The 19847-nt window shown below is 55.5% G+C and overlaps 1 protein-coding gene across 1 annotated transcript in view; it reads left to right on the top strand.

Moving 5' to 3' along the window:
* Positions 1–12613, top strand: part of LOC311628946 (uncharacterized protein) — a 59413-nt gene extending 46800 nt beyond the window's left edge. The window contains exons 18-21 of the mRNA XM_084896574.1: positions 4250–4348; positions 5483–5581; positions 7211–7386; positions 11823–12613. Coding sequence (XP_084752700.1) covers positions 4250–4348; positions 5483–5581; positions 7211–7386; positions 11823–11935 — 487 coding nt within the window. The 3' untranslated portion in view covers positions 11936–12613. The remainder of the gene's footprint in view (positions 1–4249; positions 4349–5482; positions 5582–7210; positions 7387–11822) is intronic.
* The last annotated feature ends 7234 nt before the right edge of the window (positions 12614–19847 follow it).

The following is a 19847-nucleotide window of genomic DNA, read 5'->3' as shown; positions in this document are numbered from 1 at the left end:
GTTGCAATGTTGGCTGGTGAGTTGAGTTCTGACTTAGTCTTTGATTTTTCAAGATCTTCTTTGTATTCTTTCTTAAGTAATTTTACTATCTTTTGCTCTTACTTGATTTCTTCACATTGAGAACTTCTTTGGTTTCTTCCTCCTTGTCCTGGGAGCTCAGCAGGTTGGCCTGTGGCACCCCTTTGTTCTCCGCGGGCTCCCGCGCTGCTCCAGCCTGTTGCGTGGGTTGGCACCGCCCAGGAAGCAGCCCAAGGCCTTGGCTCCATAGCCCGTGCTCAGAGGTCGAAGGCTCAGGGGCACCCCCCCCCTGGGGGCCCCGTCGCCCAGCTCCCTGCCAGCGCCCGGCTGGCCGGTGTCAGGGAGGGGCTCCTGCTCCCTGTCGCATTCCTCCAGTCTGGAGCTTTTTTTTCTCTTTCCCACTAGGGGAGTCTAGGATCAGAGTCAACAGACTGTCCTCTGCGCGCAGTACGCACGACTCTGGGGGCTCCGCTTTTCGCCACTCCCCTGGAATTCCGCCTCACAGCCCCATCTCCCCCTGCTCGAGCCTGGGTCCCCAGGGTCTGGCCCATAACTTGGGGCTCAGCGCTGCCGGTTCCAGGGTTCAGCCCAGGCTGGGGGTTTTATTTCCTTCCTGCTAGGGAACGCTGGGCAGCACCCAGCCCTCTCCTCCTTTCCGGCTGCGACCTCTCCGCGCGCGTGCGTGCGAGGGCGCAGCATGCCTCCGTACCTTCGGCTTTTTTTCAGCTCCTCTGATTTTCCTTCTGGTTTTCTCTTTCCTTGTTGTAGAATTTTCAGTCAGTCGACTACCTGTAGCTCTGGGCGATGTCCACTCTACATTTTAGTTGTATTCCATTGAAATTGTTGTGTGCTGCTGCGGTTAGGTGTCTACCCGAACAGCCATCTTGGATTCTCAGTGATGAGAGAATTTCTGTGATGGCTTCCTCTGCACGCCCCCTCCTGGAGATCGACAGCTCCTCCTGGGCGTGTTGCTTGAATAGGCATCTCACCAGTGGCATCCTGGTGCTGGGAGGCCACTCCACCCACTGATCCATACCTGCCGGGCAGCTCATTAATGAGATAGTTTACGTTTCTTTTGAAAATGGCTGTGAAGTCCCCAGAATCTGCTGTACATTTTGCATTTAGGCGCCTCTCAGCTCAGACTGGCTGCGTTTCAGTGCTCAGCGGCCACACGTGGGCAGTGGCCGCCCAATTGGCCGGTGCACTTGTCCTCCCCAGGTCATTGGCTGTGTTGGTCCTGCCGACGGGTGTGGCTCCTACCGAAAGGGCCCTCTTATGAACGTGGCCTTTCTTCTCTGGGAGCAGTTTCCCAGCAGTGGAGCCACAAGGGCCGTGGTGGGGGACACATTGTTGATCTCTGTTTCAGTCCCTCACCCACTTGACTAAGGATTTGGAAGAGGGAAGAAGGCAATTGTGGGGCGAAATTGATGCGGTGAAACAGCTGAGCAAGACTCTCCTGGAAGAACATGCGGGGACCTGGCCTCAGAATAAGTAAGGGGGTGGGGTGATCGACGCCTGTCCCCACGGCTCCGGGCTTCCCGCTCCACGCCCAGCCTCCACATTCAGGACAGAGAGCCCCCTGGCGCACTGGCGTCCCCAGGGCAGGGCAAGGGGACACCATCTTCCCAGAGCCCTCGCCTCTCCTTTCCCAGGAATGGTCTAGATTTCTGCAAGGAGGGGTGGTTGCATTTTGCTGGCTTCCAAGACATGGCCCACTGCCAGCCCCTTCTTCCTCTGCTTTTGAGTTAAGCTCCGTTTAAAAAATATGAGAGGTGAAGAGAGGTACCTAGGGGAGAGATCCAGGATCAAGGGATGAGCCCTTTCTGTGTCTGACTTCCCCCGAATGATCTGGAGGGGGGTTTGTTGGTGCTCTGTGATTGTCCTCCCTCTGCGGACATGACACGGACCTGACTGTGGCATAGACACTACGAGGGGCACAGGACCTGTGACCCTGTGGCCACGCACCAGCAGGGGTGATGGGATGTGAGCAGTGTGTGCACAGCAGACAGATGGTGAGGAACTCCATGGAGGTGTAGAAGGAAGCGTGGTGGTGAGCATCGGGGTTCTGCTGCTGACCCGGATGGAGCCAGGGCCAGCCAGTGGGGCGGGACGTGGGGGGAGCGTGAAGATGGCTCAGGGGTGGTCTGGGTGCAGGGAAGGCGCACGCAGTGGCAGCAGGGAAAGCCGGAGCAGGGAGCACTGAGATGTGGAAGGCGTCCATACCTCGCTAAGGAGTGGGATTCACTAGGAGTGAGTGTTTATGGGAGGCTGTTCTAGAGGCCAAGGGAGCTGCCTGAAATGAGGCAGGAGGGAGCGGCTTGGTGCTGGAAACCTTGTGGTTGGAAGTCAAGTAACCCGAGAGGCATCTGGTGGGCCCAGGGTGGCCTTCACCCCTCGGTCCTAGTGCTGCTGGACTGTCCTTCCTTGTGGTGGGGTATGGCTGGCCCTGAGGGACAGGGACAAGGTCACAGTGACCACAGGGTCCTGTCCCAGCACCCCGGGGTCAGGGTGCTGCTTCACCCTTCTCCCGGATTCTTCTGCTCAGCTCCAGCCTGCTAGCCACCCACTCAGGATGGCTTACCTGGAAAGCCACATTGTAGTTTGGGGCAGAAATGACTGTGGCCTGAGTTGGCTCTCTGTAACGCAGTGGGTACAAATGACCAGCGGAGGTTGGGCAGGTGCCAACTGGAAGCGTCGGGCTTTGGTACCCAGGGGATGATGTGGTGATGGTTCGCATTAGACAGTGTCTGCAGGAGGCCAGGGAGTTGGCTGGCTTCCTGAGCTGCTCCGGGGGGAGTCCTCCAGCCCAGGGAGGGTTTCGGGGCCTGAGCTCCGTGAGATTGTGTGCCTAGTGGTGGGGGTCGGTCAAAGCAGACAGGGAAGCGCTCTAGCATAAGGCCGAGGGGCACGACTGTGGGAGGACAAGAACACAGACTGGAAGAGCAGATGCTGAGCCAAGGGCGCTGGGAACCCAGCGGGTTCGGTGGGCCTAGGCAGCGGTTTGTGAGTCATCACTTCTCACTCTGCCTACTTTATGAGTAGCCCTCAGAAAAGCCCCGGATTAGGAGGCACCTGAGCAGCCTTTTGGCCAAAGGAGCCTAAGCTGCTGCCTCAATCCGGGCGACTCATATTCCAGCAATGAAACCAGCATGTGAGTTCTCAAAGCCCATGGATTTGTGATCCTGAGTTTCACATTGTTCGAGCCTTGCTCTCTTGAGATGAGGTCCAGCCTGATCCGTGGGGCTTTAGCAGGTCTCCTCGCGTGTTAGGTTCCCAGGCCCACGCCACATGCTTCCATCTCCATATCCCCACGTGGCCAGCATGACGGTCCGGGACGTGAGTTGTTCTGAGCGGCAGTAACATAGACACGTAACAGAAAGGTACCCTGTCACGAGAGGGGAAAGCCACCTGGAGCAGAGGCCAGGTTGGTGGGCCCACGCCACTTCCTACCATCCCCGTATTCCCACGTGGCGAGTATGACCGTCATGAGCTCAGTGATGTCTAAGTCCCAGGGAAATGCCGGCCCTTGTGGGCCAGGTCCCAGCCAGGGCCGATAAGTCAGTTTACACATTTTATGTAAAACCAGATCGTTTTCTCTTTCTCTGCTGTTTACAGAGGCTCATTGAAGAAGGTGCCTACAGGAAATGTGGAGGAGGAGGAGGACGAAGACTTAACGAAAGAAGCAGAAGAGGCCAAGGAACCTGCTGCCGAGATGTGAGTTGTTCTCAGCGACGGTAACTTAAACTCAGAACAGAGAGCTGCCCTGTCAGGAGTGGGGAAAGCCACCTGGAGCAGGGGCCAGGTCGGTGGGCCCACGCCACTTGCTTCCATCCCCGTATTTAAACGTGGCGAGCATGACAGTCATGAGCTCCGTGATGTCTGAGTCCCAGGGAAATGCCGGCCATTCTGGGCCAGGTCCCAGCCTGTGCTCATTGGTCAATATACACATTTTATTTAACATCAAAATGTTGCCGAAACCGATTTGGCTCAGTGGATAGAGCTGGGCCTGTGGACTGAAAGGTCCCTGGTTTGATTACTGTCAAGGGCATATACCTCTGTTGCAGGCACATCTCCAGTAGTGGGTGTGCAAGACGAGGCTGATCGATGACTCTCTCATCGATGTCTCTAACTCTCTATCCCTCTCTTCCTCTCTGTAAAAAATCAAGAAATATAATTTAAAAAAATAAATGAAAATAAATCAAATTGTTTTTTCTTTCTCCGCTGTTTACAGAGGCTCACTGAAACCAGTGCCTCCAGGAAATGAGGAGGAGGAGGAGGACAAAGACTTAACGAAAGAAGCCAAAGAGGCCAAGGAAACTGCTGCCGAGATGTGAGTTGTTCTCAGCGGCGGTAACTTAAACTCAGAACAGAGGGCTGCCCTGTCACGAGTGGGGAAAGCCACCTGGAGCAGGGGCCAGGTCGGTGGGCCCACGCCACTTGCTTCCATCCCCGTATTTAAACGTGGTAAGCATGACAGTCATGAGCTCCGTGATGTCTGAGTCCCAGGGAAATGCCGGCCATTCTGGGCCGGGTCCTAGCCTGTGCTCATTAGTCAATATACACATTTTATTTAACATCAAAATGTTGCCAAAACCGATTTGGCTCAGTGGATAGAGCATGGGCCTGTGGATTGAAAGGTCCCTGGTTTGATTACTGTCAAGGGCATGTACCTCGGTTGCAGGCACATCTCCAGTAGTGGGTGTGCAAGACGAGGCTGATCGATGACTCTCTCATCGATGTCTCTAACTCTCTATCCCTCTCTTCCTCTCTGTAAAAAATCAAGAAATATAATTTGAAAAAATAAATGAAAATAAATCAAATTGTTTTTTCTTTCTCCGCTGTTTACAGAGGCTCACTGAAACCAGTGCCTCCAGGAAATGAGGAGGAGGAGGAGGACAAAGACTTAACGAAAGAAGCCAAAGAGGCCAAGGAACCTGCTGCCGAGATGTGAGTTGTTCTCAGCGGCGGTAACTTAAACTCAGAACAGAGAGCTGCCCTGTCACGAGTGGGGAAAGCCATCTGGGGCAGGGGCCAGGTCGGTGGGCCCACGCCACTTGCTTCCATCCCCGTATTTAAACGTGGTGAGCATGACAGTCATGAGCTCCGTGATGTCTGAGTCCCAGGGAAATGCCGGCCATTCTGGGCCAGGTCCCAGCCTGTGCTCATTAGTCAATATACACATTTTACTTAACATCAAAATGTTGCCGAAACCGATTTGGCTCACTGGATAGAGCATGGGCCTTTGGACTGAAAGATCCCTGGTTCGATTATGGTCAAGGGCATGTACCTCTGTTGCAAGCACATCTCCAGTAGTGGGTGTGCAAGACGAGGCTGATCGATGACTCATCAATGACTCTAACTCTCTATCCCTCTCTTCCTCTCTGTAAACAAAAATCAATACATATATTTTGAAAAAATAAATAAAAATAAATCAAATTGTTTTCTCTTTCTCCGCTGTTTACAGAGGCTCACTGAAACCAGTGCCTCCAGGAAATGCAGAGGAGGAGGAGGACGAAGACTTAACGAAAGAAGCAAAAGAGGCCAAGGAACCTGCTGCTGAGATGTGAGTTGTTCTCAGCGGCGGTAACTTAAACTCAGAACAGAGAGCTGCCCTGTCAGGAGTGGGAAAAGCCACCTGGAGCAGGGGCCTGTTTGGTGGGCCTCCACCTTCCCTTCCGTGGCAGGTCCCCTGTGCTAACGTCCCTCCCAGCTCTGAAAGAATGGAGTTTCTTTCTGTCCCGCCATCGGGGGCATGGCGAATGCAGCTGGGCCCGAGCCTGAGCCCCAAGAGCTGGGCCTTCAGGTTGTCCTGCCCCAGCCCAGCCTTGGGGTCAAATCACCATGAATCCCGCAAGGCCTCCTGTGGACATCCCAGAAGCTCAGCATTTCCCAGCCTCTGCCCGGCCCTGGAGTGGATAGCACATCAAGGCATCAGTGGGGAAAGGGAGGGAGCTGAGGAAGCACAGTGCTGCTCTGCTGCAGAGCCGGGATTGAACCAGATGCGGTTCTTCTTGTGACATGAGAATGCCATTTGAAGTTAGCTGCAATGATTACCCTTTAAGTTCACTGCTTCCATTTATTTATTTTTATTTCATTTTATTTATTCTCTATAATAACAGGCTAATATGCAACTTGTGCACTCACTGGGAGTTTGACCAGGGAATGGGGACAGCCAGCCAACAGCCTATGGTCCCTCCTCCAGGCAGGCCAGGCCAGATGGGGCCCAGTATCGGGTTGGGCCGGCCAAACCCCACCCATGCACCAATTGGTGCACTGAGCCTCTAGTCTATATATTTGGAAAAACATTTTTATTGTTTTCAGAGAGGAAGGGAGAGAGACACACCAATGATGAGAGCGAATCATTAATTGGCTGCCTCCTGCACGTCCTACATGGGGAATTAAGCCCGAAACCCGGGCATGTGAACCTTGACCAGAATGGAACCCAGGACCCTTCAGTCCAGAGACCATCACTCTATCCTCTGAGCCCAACTGGCTAGGGCTATTTTAAGTTTTTTTAAACATCACCTGGGGGTGGGAAAGAGAGAGAGAGACCTCAATATGAGAGAGACACATTGAATGGTTGCCAGCCCACACCCCCCCACTGGGCCCAGGGATAAATCTGTAACCCAGGTACATGCCCTTGACCCAGAATCAAACCCTGGACCCTTGGGTGCTCAGGCCAGTGCTCTAACCCCTGCGGCACGCTGGTCAGTGTTCACTCTTTTTCATCCAAATGGCCCACTGGGCCTGCCCTCTTGCCCCCTCACCCCAATTCCTCACTGCCGGGAAGGGGCAAAGTCTGCCCGCCTGTCCCACGTACTATTAGCTCTGGCCGGAAATGAGGAGGTCCTGCTCTTATGGAAATGGCCCTTGGATGCACAATTGCCAGCACAGCTAGATGAGCACGGCACCTGTTCCGGTGCCTCCCAGGGACCCAGAGTGGAGGCCGCATGTGAAGTTCTGGTTCCCGAGAGAGAGGCCAGTGTGGTTCCTGCCACCGGGAACACTTCTCCCCTCCCTGGGTCTGTGCCAATGAACTGCAAATGTGTCCCATGCCCTGAGGCCACATGCGATGGTCATGGTGCTGGTGACACGTTCGTGGGAACCTGGTGCTGAAGCCCCAGTTAACGGCCACGTTCCCGGTTGAAGGGGCAGCGAGGGTTTGCATGTCCTGAACCTCTGCTTCTAATAGGAAACAGCGCAGGAGTCGACTAAGAGCGTTCCTCAGATTCTTCCAACGCCAGAGACACGGCTCAAGAGGACAAGCCAAGTCACCCGCAGAGAGCGCTCCCGGGTCCCCGGAGGCCACCCCAGCCGGCTCGGGCCGGCTGGAAGACAGAGACACCGGCAGTGAGCCCCTGCCAAAAGGTAGGAGGCGCTGGCCTGGCTGCAGGAGGGCTGTGAAGGGGAGGATGGCAGGCCTCCCTCGTGGGCAGGGCAGAAGCATCGAGGAGCCAGCTGGGTGTGCACACGTGTGCTTGGAGTCTGAAAGGGGTGCTCCGCACACACCCACCCACGTCGGGCCCCTTACGTGTGTGGACACCCAAGTAGAGAATGTGAACCCCCGTCTCTTGTGGTGGTTTCGTCCCAGAACCATTTAGTACCTTCAGCATGAGAAGCCTCCCCATCCATCACGCACACTGTGGTGGGTCCTCGAGTATCCAGAGCGGATCTCCCGACAGTTACCGCAGAGACAAGCTCAGGAGAGTATGTTTGTGGGCTTCCTGGTCTGTGCCAGGCCTCGGATTAGCCATTTCTGTAGGGAGATCCCACGCATGTAACACGTCATGGACATCTGCCGGGTCTTCAGCAAGGCTCAGGCTCTGCTCTTCCCGGGCCTCTAAAAGCAGGTGGGGTTCTCCTTCCTCCTGACCCGGCCCTGAATCCTCCCACCAGGGGGCGCGCATTTAGGACTGTGGCGGGCATGATCCAGAGGTGCCAGGGGTTTTCTAGCTGCATGTGCTGCTTTCGTTTCCTGGACCTAAGAGGCTGGCAGCTGTGAGCTGCCCCATTTCGTGCTCATAAAAAGAAAATGAATGGGTGGTGGCAGTGACGGTTTTGTCAGCATTGCCAGCTTGCTGACAGTGACTGTGAGATGCCCCGACTGCATCCTGGTTTCAGAGAAGTGAGGCGTGGTGGTGGTGGTGGTGGTGTGTATGTGGGGGTGGGGGTGGGGGTGTTGTTCATCTTACAACCCACCAAAGAGAGCCATCGCCTTAAATGTGGTGGCTTAAATTAGTTGTCAAATTCACTTGGAAATATTATTTTATTGGTTATTCTATCTAATTAAAGAGTTATATGCAAATTGATATATCTCTGCCACACCAACAAGCCATGCCCACCATCCTATCAGGATTGAGTATGCAAATTAACCCAACCAAGGTGGCTGCGGCCACAGAGAGAGCAGAAGGCTTGGGTTTCTCCGGCAATGGAGGAAATCAAGCTTTCTGCCTGCCATGGTCTGCCTTGGCTTCTGCTAATGCCTACAAAGTTTCAATTATAGAAGATGCATAAATTCCAGCAAAAAATGGTTGCAGCCACAGAGTGAGCAGGAGGCTTGGCTCTGCTCAAGGCTACAAAGTTTCAATTATAGAGGATGAATGAATCGCAGATACCAGGACCTCCTCTTGGGTTGATAGGGGGCGCGGCCTGCGTGCAAACCACAAAAGGCCCCTGGCCCAGGCCACCTCACACCTCAAGGGAACCACCACCCTGGTCCGAGGCACCCTTCAGGGCAAACCAGCCGGCCCCCACCCGTTCACCAGCCCTCCATCCTATCTAATCCTCTTATCTAATAAATGAATAATATGAAAATTGACTGTCATGCCAACATTCAAAATGGCTGCCCCATTGTGGTCAAAGATGACTGACCTCATGTGGACACAAGATGGCCACAACAAGATGGCCAGCAGGGGAGGGCAGTTGGGAGGGACCAGGTCTGCAAGGGAGGGCCGTTGCGGGCATTGAAGACTGTAGGAGAGGGCAGTTAGGCATGACCAGGCAGCAGAGGAGGGAAATTGTGGGGCGACTGGAGGAAAGGGCAGTTGGGTGGCGGGGACCTAAGCCTGCAGGGGAAAGTAGTTGTGAGCGTTAGGCATCAATCCGGCTCACAGGGGAGTGGTTAGGGGGTGATCAGGCTGGCAGGCAGAAGCAGTTGGGGGCAATCAGGAAGGAAGGCAGGCAAGCAGTTGGGAGCCAGCAATCCTGGATTGTGAGAAGGATGTCCGACTGCCCATTTAGGCCTGATCCCGTTAGGCAATCGAACATCTTCAGATTGGAGAGGGTGTAGGCTGGGCTGGGGGACACCCTGCCCCATGTGCACGAATTTTCTGCACCGGGCCTCTAGTTCACCTGTAAACCCGCCAAACGTGCGCCCTGTGAAAGTGCAATTTGCTGAAGGACACTAGGACTTTCTGAAGACGGGCCAGGCCTGAGACTCGTGCGCTCCCAGGGGCTGGCATTACAGGACCCGACAGGACCCAGGGCCTGGGACAAGCCGCCGTGTGAGCGTGACTGGCGCACCAGCCGTTCCGGGGGGCCGTCACCACTTCAGGTCCTGCCGTTTGGCTCGAGATGCAGCCATGAAGTGTTCTCTCCCGGACCCACTGTCTGGGGACTGGTGCTTGCATTCCCAGCCTCTCAGGAGGCGAATTGGGTGAAACCCTCACGTGCAGGTAAATGATCATGAAGCTTATTGACTTATTGACATTGTTTTATCCAGACGGTTCTGTAGCCTCAGGTTTTCATATTGGCCCTTCAAACTCTTTGACATGTACTACGTCAACTCCTGGGATTGGCTAAGTTGATTAGTGAGCTATAATCAGCCTAATTGAGTTAGCAACACTTTCTGAGAAAGAACTGCTTGACAGATCCAGCCGTGGTTGGATCCATGAGTGAGCAGGTCTGTGGTTGATGTTAGTAACCGCAGCCGCGCGATGGTGCTTTCTGGGCTCAGCGGCCTTTCTGTAGGTGACCCGCCTAACCCGTCTCCTTGAGTCTAACTGCAGGGTGAGCTGGGCATGCTTCCTGGCCCCTGTTCAGAGCCGGGAAGGAGAGGCTTGACAAGGGTAAGCACTGGCCCAGAGGACAAGTGTTGGAGCTGGGTTCCAAACCGGGCCTGACAGATTCCGGGCCCGAGCTCTTCACCACTGTGAGCAGGGCCTGCACTCCCAGCTGCTTTGGTCCCTGAAGATGCTACACCATCTTGGGGCACCAGCACTGAAGAGTGGGTCCCTTCTCCTTTGGTGTGAGCTGTGGCCAGCAGGTGGTGCTGTGGGGGCAGAAATAACAGGGGTGCAGCCCTGCACTTGAATCCTCAGTGAGAACTGGGAGAAATCCCTTCTCTTCATCCATGTACATGACGAGTTGAGGAAGTCAGACCACTTGCCTGCTCTCATGAGACTATGATTTGAAGGTTGTGAAGGGCAAACCTAGAGGAGAGGATGTGTCAGGATCTAAACTGCGATGATCCTTGGTTTTGAGGGTGTTTGGGTATGAAATAGAGGTAGACATTTTCGTTTTTCTTTTCTTTTTTAAAAGTATATTTTATTGATTTTTTTGTAGAGAAGAAGAGAGAGGGATAGAGAGTTAGAAACATCGATGAGAGAGAGTCACCGATCAGCCGCCTTCTGCACACCCCGCACTGGGGCTGTGCCTGCAACCCAGGTACATATAATACATGCCCTTGACCGGACTCGAACCCGGGACCTTTCAGTGCGCAGACCAATGCTCTACCACTGAGCCAAACCGGTTACAGCAGGAAAATATATTTTTAAAATAAAATTGTAAAAAAATAAAAAGAATCCTGAGTGAGCCCTGCCCGTGTGGCTCAGTGCTGATAGCATCACAGGACCAAAGGGGCACAACTTTGCTTTCCAGTCTGGCGCACATACCTCGGTTGCAGAATTGATCCACAACCACGGTTGGGGTTTGTGAGAGAGGCAACCAGTGGATGTATCTCTCTCACATCCATGTTTCCCTCTCTCTCTCTCCCTCCGTCCACCTATGTCCTCCCTTCCACTCTCTCTCTAAAGATCAATGAAAACTATACCCTCCCGTGAGGACTTTTTAAAAAGAAGTATTATGACTGAGTAGTTCGGGTGGACTACGTCATTGCATGCAGCAGACCGGAAACATGCCCCAAGTGTCCCAAGGTCTTTGCGGAGGAGCAGGAGTTGGTTGTGTGTGAGCCAAGTTGTCAGGGAGCCTGTCTCTAAAATGGATGAGTAAGCCCAGCTGGTGAGGCTGCGTTGGTTGAGCATCGTCCCATGAACCAGGAGAGCACCCTCTGATTCCCGGTCAGGGCGCAGGCCCGGGATGCGGGCTCCATCCCCAGTACGGGGCGTGCAGAAGACAGTCGATCCATCTTTCTCATCATTGATGTTTCTATCTCCCTCTCCCTCCCCCTCTCTGACAATCAATAAAAACACATTGGACCAAAACATGGAGGAGTAAGAAAAGCCGAGCCCTAAATCGATAAACAGCTTGTTTAATAACGTCACCCGGTGACATTGGAAAGTGGTCTAACGCGTCGTCTCCTCCAGCAACACAGAGTTCTCCTCTGGAGCTCCGCAGAGCACCGGCTCCAGGCGCCACTCCGGGGGCTCAGTGGAGTCAGAGCACAAGTGACTCACGGAGTCCTGGTTCGGGGTGGGCCGTGGGGAATGTGGCATCTCTCCTGGGCCGGACAGGATTCTGATTGCCCAAGTACATTTAGCGAACGTAGCGTTATTGGTCATTATTCAGTTCATTCATTTGCTATTTTCTGTGTTTTTTATCTTTCCTCCCTTGGCTTAACAATTTAGCAACCGGGCAACAAAGGAGTGCCTTTTGGAGCAGGAAGAAGGACAAAGTCAAAGACCAGCCTCCCAGGGCCAGCTCGACTTTGTCTAACCTAATATGTTGCTGCAACTGTTAAATTCCCCCCCCCACCCCCCTAACTAGCCTCTCCCTTTTTCTGACCCCGAAGACTTATTATCCTTCCCCTTTATCCCTGTCTTGACCATATACCCTTTATTTCTGAAAATTAAAAAAAAAAAAAAGGCAAAATCAACAACAAAACACCAAAGAAACAAGCCCAAAGAAAATCAGTACTTATGGAAAAAAAAAAAAAAAAGATCCCGTAGCAAATGGAAACCTCTATCGCCATGACAACAAGGCCACATCAAAGCCAAGGACCCGCCATCGGTGTGTCCCACTAACTTCTGTGTCATCTACTTGGACTCCGGCACTGGCCCCGCTTCCTGGGCTGCCACGGCCTGCTCCTGCCTCCGCCGGGCTCCCGTAGGCGCACTGGGAAACGCTAAGTGACTGTGGCTTGGCTGCTGTCTGTCCATCGCCGCCTCGCTCTCCCCATGGTGAGTTCACGCACTGGATGCCTGATTTCAAGTGGTAACACGAGGTGCTTCCGACCTCATGGTGGGTGTACACCTTGAGGAGCTGAGGGGCAGGGGGCAGGTCCTGGCAGAATGAGGAGAGGGCCTGCATTCCGGACAGGGAGGGGGTTCCGGGCCCACAGTCCCCGGGCTGCCTGGAGCCGGACGCTGTGCAAAACAGCCTTGTCCTCCTGCTCCTGGACCTCCAGCCGCGTGCATTGGCCACTTGTGTTTGGAGAGCACATCTTCTCCCAGTGCGAGGTAGCTGGAGGCCTTTTAGGGGTTTTTCCCTCATGGTGTCTTAAAATTAGGGTTCTATTTGCCTTTGATAAGAGTATTGTTCACGACTAAATGCACAGATTGCAGAAAAGCACAAAACACAAGGTGAGCTCCTTGTGCAGTAAAGGCACCATGCGGAGATGAGGACTTCTTAAGCCCACGGCTGTTGGGGTGGCCACCGACTTGGTTGTCAAGTCCTCAGGGTGCCGTCCTGGCCCGTGAGGGCCCGGCCCACAGGTCTCGGTGGTCCTGAGCGGACACGGGTCAGGGATCTGAGGACACAGCGTCACACAGCAGCTGTGCCCAGGACTTGCTGGGCTGGCCTTGTGCCGACATTTGGTGGAGCCTCGTGAGTTGATCCTTCACGTTCTCCCAGCTGCTTGGGGCCCGTGCTGTGAGTGAGGGTTAAAGTGAGGGCCGGCCTCCCGGGGCCTTGGCTCAGGTCTGCGGCCAGGGCCTCCCGCTCAGACCATGGCCGTGAGGCACAGGCCCACTTTTGTCCTGGGCTCCGTGTGCCCCGGTGCCTCTGCTCTAGGCCTCGGTGTGGTCGCCCACCTTGGCATGGGATGTGGCAGCCCATTTCTCACCGTCCTTCTCTGCCCCAGGCCCCGGGCACCTAATACTGACTGGAGCCTCCCGCACCCCTGGGAGGCAGCCTGGTCTGCACATATGCCTCTGCTGACCCAGCCCCAGCCCTGGCGTCCTGGCCAAGGCCTGTGTTTGCTGGGGCCACGCTGGGCTGTGAGCAGGCCCAGCAGGAGCGGGAACTTTGGGGCTGACCATGTGGCCTGCGCAGGGGCCGCCTGGGGGGGTGGGAAGGCTCTCCGAGGACCCTCCTGTCCTCACTCATGCCTTTCTGTCCTGTTCTCTTCTCTCTAGGAAACTCCCAGTTGCCTGATAACCTTCCAAGGTGCCTGGTCAGAACCACCACGCTCTCCCTACCACTGACCACCGGAGGCCAGCAGGCCCAGCTGCCAGGAGAGGAGGGAGGACTCCTCCAGCTCTGTGCCCGCAGGAGGACTGCCAGCCCCTCCGGGGAGCTGCTGGAGGGGGGCAGCATGTAAAGCCCGGCTTGAGACCTGCTGAGGCCGAGGCCCACCCAGTGCACCTGAGGCAGCTCGCCTCCCAGAGCCTGTTTCTGGGCAGAGCTGGACGCCACGCGGCTGCCCGACCACCCGCACAGCTGCCCGCGGGCGCTTCCCTGAACAGGTTTTTCATCCTGGCCTCGGCCCGGCTGCTTGGGGCCCGCGGGCTAGAGGCGTGAAAACAGGAGTCTCCCTTCAGGAGGTTCTGAGGCCTTGGGGGGCAGAGAACCAGCCAGCCACCCCCTGCCTCTCTTCCTTCAGCTCCTTCAGGGCCTGGGCCCCACTGCTGACCCCTGGACAGGAGGTCCTTCTCACTGGCTCCCCCAAAGGAAGAGAGGCTGGTTCTTCTGCTGCCCACCGTCACAGCCCGCCATGGCCACAGGAGGCGGCGGCTCCAGCCCAGCACCGGGCAGCCCCGGCTGCCAGGACCAGCCCCAGCCCCGACACTCAGGGCAAGTGGCCCCGTGGCCCCTTCCCAGCGGACCTCAGCCTCTCCGAGGGGACGGGTCCAGGGCAGGAGCACAGAGGGGGGCTCCCTGCCACTAGATCATACAGGGATCCCGACATGGCTGTCCGCCAACGGCCCCTGAGGACATGGGTCCTGGGAACAACAGGCGGCAGCGAGCAGGCGGCAGCCCCACAGCGGCGTGGGCCCGGCAGACGGTGTCTGAGGATGGAGCGTGGCCGTGGTGACTCGTCTCCTGGCCCCGCAGCTCCTGAACCTTACGAACCCCGGCCAGCCTTCTGACCGCCTGGGCCCCCTCTCCCATCCACCTGAGGGGCCGGGATCGCCTTCGGAACGAGGAAGGCTTTCTGCTGCTTCCATCCCTCTGTTAGAGACAGCGCTGTGCCAGCCCCAGGGTCACGCTCCCACCATGGCAGCACGCGCCTGCCCCTCAGCCACTGTGCTTTAAGGTGCCCCCCCAAATGTATGTAGTACAGGCTGTTCCCCAAATGTATGGTACTACAGGGTGTCCCCCAAATACTATGCACCCAGCATGTCCCCCCAAATGTACACACAGTTTAATAGCCGATACCTCCATTTTCACTCCTTTTCAGGTTAACGGATTTGACGGGATGGGTGACACCAGACTAAGCTTTGAACAAAGATGTATCCTCTGGACTTTCTTTTGGGGACACATACAGGGTGAAGGGTCTGGTCCCGCCCGGGCCACAGTGCAGGCATCCAGGGCCGCTGTGGACAGAGGATGCGCAGAAACACGAACACAGCGATTCTCGGTGTTTGCGGTTCCACTGCTTCCTTAGCAGCAGCGCCTGGACCAGACGACCGCGGCCATGGAGTCCAAACATCAAGAATCGCTCCTTCGGTTTGGTGTTTGTGCACATCTCTTCCAGCAGCTGCCCTGGATTCCTCGCCTGCTGGGCGTGGGTCCCTAAACTTTAACTTGTGTGTGTCCCCGTAGAAAGCCTCACGGAGAAATGTTCTTCATCCAAATCTTAGTCTGTCTTCCCCCATTTCTTCAAGTCGGTTAAACCTGAAAAGGAGTGACAATTGAGTGCTTTAGCGGTTGTTAAAGTGTGTACATTTGGGGGGACACTATATTTCCACTCAGTGGGGTGCAATTTCCACCATGTGTCTAACCTTGGTATACCTTTTTGGGGGGACACCTATATTTACATCCTGTGAGTGTCCGTTTCCATCTGACCTCTGTACCTATTTTGGGGGACAGCCTGTATTTGCATGCAGAGGGGACACATTGTCCAGCAGCAGCCTCATCTCTTTATAGTGTTTTGGGGGACAGCATGTATTTGCATGCAGCGGGGACACATTGTCCAGCAGCAGCCTAACCTCTAAATAGTGTTTTGGGGGACAGCCTGTATTTACAGGGAGTGGAGACTTATTGTCCTGCAGCAGCCTCACCTCTTTATAGTGTTTTCGGGGACAGCCTGTATTTACATCAATTGGCGTCAATCTTTGCCATGGGGACTCGCACCTGCTGTATGTCTGACCGGGTGCCTGCACGTTCGGGTTCTGTTGTTCCTGGGGTGCTCTTCCTGGGATGGGGTCGGCCTGGTGACGGGGTTCTGAAGGAGGTTTTCCTTTGGAGCTCATGTGCTGAGCACTGACAGGCTTTTCTTCCAAGTGTTTGGAGATTGTACTGAGCAGTCTGTAGGGCAGATCCAGGATGGCTTGTACGAAAGTGAGTTGGAGTAGAACTGAGTTTTTAATAAAGTGAGTTGGTGTAGAATTGAGTCCTCGTTTTCCTCTCTGCGCATCACTGGCAGCGATGTCGGGGCTCCGGGCTCCCCGAGTCGGCCCCCAGGCTCCTGGGCCCTGGAATGCAGACCTCCCGGGGCCAGGCGGTCGGAGGATGAGGAAGGAGGCTTCCTGTTCACCAGGCAGCAGCCGTCCCAGTCCTGGGTGTGTTGTAAGCTCATGTGAGTTTAATCCATTTTGATTTGGGGTTTACAGCACAGCGCGAGCTCAGCTCCAGACCATCCTTTGGATTTTCCAAGGCTACTCCACTGGGAAGAGGCAGAGGAGGGAGGGAGGCACCTGAGATCCCCCGACCCACTCTCATGGCGGGCTGTCCAGCTGCCACCTGCGTGACCCTTCCTTCCTCGCCAGCCTCTGCTGGCAGGTGCCTCCTCGCCCTCCTTCCCGTTCTTTCCCGTGGCCCAGCTCCTGTGGGAGCCGCACTCAGCACGCCGCCCTCCCCGTGCTGGACCCAAACTGAGCGCAGGCCCTGCAGGCCGCCTCCCCTGGCCTTGGGCTGCTGCAGGGTTTGACTCTGGCCAGGCCCCCCCTGGGAGCACTCAGCCTCTGTCCCTGACTCTCTCCCGCCTGGGACAGCTCTCCAGGGCTCCCACTGGCCAGCCCCTGGGGCACTCCACATCCCCTCCACAGACACTCACTGAAAGCTTCCTGGGTGCTGGCTCCCGGGTTGCACCGTGCAGGCAGTCCCCCCTCACCCCGCCCCCTCTGCAGGGCTGACCACCTGCTCCCCTAGCACTGACCACTCCTGAGCTTCAGGCCTGAGGTCGGCTGCCTGGACCCCCTGCCCGGGCTGCAGGCTTCCCCCTCTCCCCCTGCCTCCTCTGGGCTCCCTGCTTACCCAAGGCACCAGCTGTCCTTCACAGAAGCCCAAAGCCTGTGGTGCCGGGGGGCCCCTCCTCTCTCCGCTTCCCACAGGTGGTAGCTCCCCTGAACTGAAAATGGGTCGGGAATCTGCCGCCCTCTTAGCTGACTGTTCTCATCCCAGGACCCCGACACCCCTGTCCCTGGGTCTTGGCAGGGACTTGCCAACTGGTCTGCCTGCCTCCCACAGCTCCTCAGCCCCACGGCACCTCTGGGCATCCACCCAGTGACCTTCCTCTTTGAACTTCCCTCCCTCAGCCTCCACACTAGCTACACCCGTCCCTCTGAGGACCAGGTGCTCCATGGGGCTCACCAATGAGTGCACCCCCTCTGCTATCACCCCTCCTCCAGCCCCAGACCAGCTGGTGCACTCCCACAGCTTTCCCTGCAATCTTCCCCGAGGCTGGGAGCACCTCTAGCCCAGGCCTCCCTGGGAGCCTCCAGACCTGTTCCAGCTTGGATGTCCCAAGACACTGCCTACCCTAAATGCTCAGCAGACCGTTTCCCATCCTCTCACCAAAGCCTCTGTGAGCCTCCTCTCTCACCTTGTCCCCCGCACCCAGACCCCGCTGGACAGCCCCCCCTCTTAGATGGGTTCTTTCCAAAGGCTGCTGCTCTGGTGTAGGGTTGCCCAGTAAAGCAGAGTACTTCTAGTTCAAGTTGAATTTTAGATACACAAGTACCAGTTTATATAGTATAAGTATGTCCCGAATATTGCATAACACATATGAATTATTTTGCTAAATGTGGCCATCAGATCAGGGCCTGGCCAGAAGTGTAGAGTTTGCACAGAGAAATGACTATGTTGTAAAATGTCAGATTTTTTAAATGAGCTCATCCATCCATCTGCCTCCTGTTGTTAAACAGGTACTGCTGCAGACCATGCCGTGCTCTGGCATTCAGAGGTAAGCCAGGGAGATGATGCCCGTCATCACCAGCAGTTCCCTCTGCCCAGAGGGCTCTGCCCGCTTTGGTCCACACTTACCCACCGTGGTCCTCCAGAACACTGTCCAGTGTCGCCGTCTCCGGAGTCTGCCCAGCCCTCCATGACCAGCACGCTTTCTTCACAGGCCCTGAGCACAGTCCGAGCGCTCCGCTCCTCTGACCCCGCCATTGCTAACCCCCAGTGGGCTGGGTCACCTATTTTACTCCCGGCTGGTTGCCCGGGTTTACGGCACTGTCCGGCTTAATGTCTTTTTTTTTTTTTTTTTTTTTTCTGACGGAGTAGGCTTTTGTCTAAGCCGGGGCCTCTCACCTTCCGGGTGCCCACCCTGACATCCTTTCTACTCAATCTGTTCTGCTGAGCTGAGCCAGACTTGGGCTTTCTGCTCGCAGCGGGAACCTGATGGAACACGGGCTTGGGAGCAGCTTTGTGAGCATTCAGACCAGAGTGGGGACCTCGGGCCCCTCAGAGAGCGTGGCCCCTGGGACACACAGGTTTGAGGAGCCAACAAGTGTCTGGACTCTGCCCCAACACGTTCTCTCTGCTTTATTCCACCGCCTGCAGACCATGGCCCTTCGGAGTGAATATTGTCGGTTGCACACCCAGGATTTACTCCTGTGCTAGCTAATCAGAGGGCAAATGAAGACATTTCCAGACGGTATAAAAGGGGGAAGAACCGTTTAAAATGGCATTTGCAATTATTTAGGGACAGACTTAGGATAGAATACTAAGTAAAAAACAAGATTAAAATGATATCTTGCTGGAACCGGTTTGGCTCAGTGGTAGAGCGTCGGTCTGTGGACTGAAGGGTCCTGGGTTCGATTCCGGTCAAGGGCATGTACAATGGTTGCGGGCACATCCCTGGTAGGGAGTGTGCAAGAGGCAGCTGATCGATGTTTCTCTCTCATGGATGTTTCTAGCTCTCTCTCTCTCTCCCTTCCTCCTCTCTGTAAAATATCAATAAAATATATTTTTTTAAAAATGATATCTTAAGCAAGGTTATATTGAATTATATATATATTACACACACACACACACACACACACACACACACACACGGTTTGCCAAAAATGTATACACACTTAGAATAATGATATATGCCTGTGGGTTAAATCTGAAAAGATAGAAACATCAATTGAGCTTGAGCTGTTAAATCTGTATACTTTTGGGGGGACACCCTGTGCATGTCTGTACAGGGGGGGGGGGGGGGGGGGCGGGATGCCAAGGTCCCAGCCGCGGTGGTTAGCGGGCGGTGGGAAAGTCGGGGGTTCTTTTGTCCCTTCTCGGGTTTCCTGTTACTTTCTAAGCTTTATTTAGCCAAAGCGAACGCTCCGGATGCACCAAGTTTCTTTCCCAGCCGCAAGGGTTCTGGGAGGTAAAACCAGCGTGAGTTGCAGTGTTGGAAACCTTTCTCCCGAGCGAAGGCAATTTGCATTTTCCCGTGAAGACTCCGTTCGCTGGAAGAAGCCGCCTGCCTCCCGCCGGAAAGCCCGGCCTCCGCTTTTCCCGGCCGCGGGGAGTGACGGCAGCGCCGCGGGGGAGGGAGGGAGCCGGCCCGGGAGCGCAGGCGCAGAACCCTCATAGGCGTAGTGGCGGCATCCTGGCCCCAGCTGGCCGGTTAGCTCAGTTGGTTAGAGCGTGGTGCTAATAACGCCAAGGTCGCGGGTTCGATCCCCGTACGGGCCAGGGTATCCCTTTTTAGCAAAAATCCAGTTACTGATTTTACTTTTATTTATTTATTTTTTACAGCATATCTCAAAATATGCCTTTTGAGATCTGTAAACCGGGCGCAACCAGGAGAGAGTCGCGCAATCATCCCGGACTCCGCCTCGAACGTGTGGCAGCCGGCCGGTGTGCAGAGAGGGCAGGACCGGCACGCGTGCTGGCAGTGACCGGTTACCCCGCGGCCGCCCTTAGGGCCGCTCCTGGGAAGCTCTTCCCAATGCCGGCTCCCAGGGCCCTGGGGCGAGCCCAGTGTCCGGGGCTCTGAGAGGGATGCGTGCACCCCCAGACGGCGTGGAGGGCCGGGTCCCGCACAGAAAGGGAAG

The sequence above is a fragment of the Pipistrellus hanaki genome (assembly GCF_964339955.1).
Source record: "Pipistrellus hanaki genome assembly, chromosome: 1".
In the NCBI taxonomy this organism is placed as follows: Eukaryota; Metazoa; Chordata; class Mammalia; order Chiroptera; family Vespertilionidae; genus Pipistrellus; species Pipistrellus hanaki.
The sequence above is the reverse complement of the archived record's forward strand: the minus strand, read 5'-3'. Positions and strand labels throughout refer to the sequence as shown.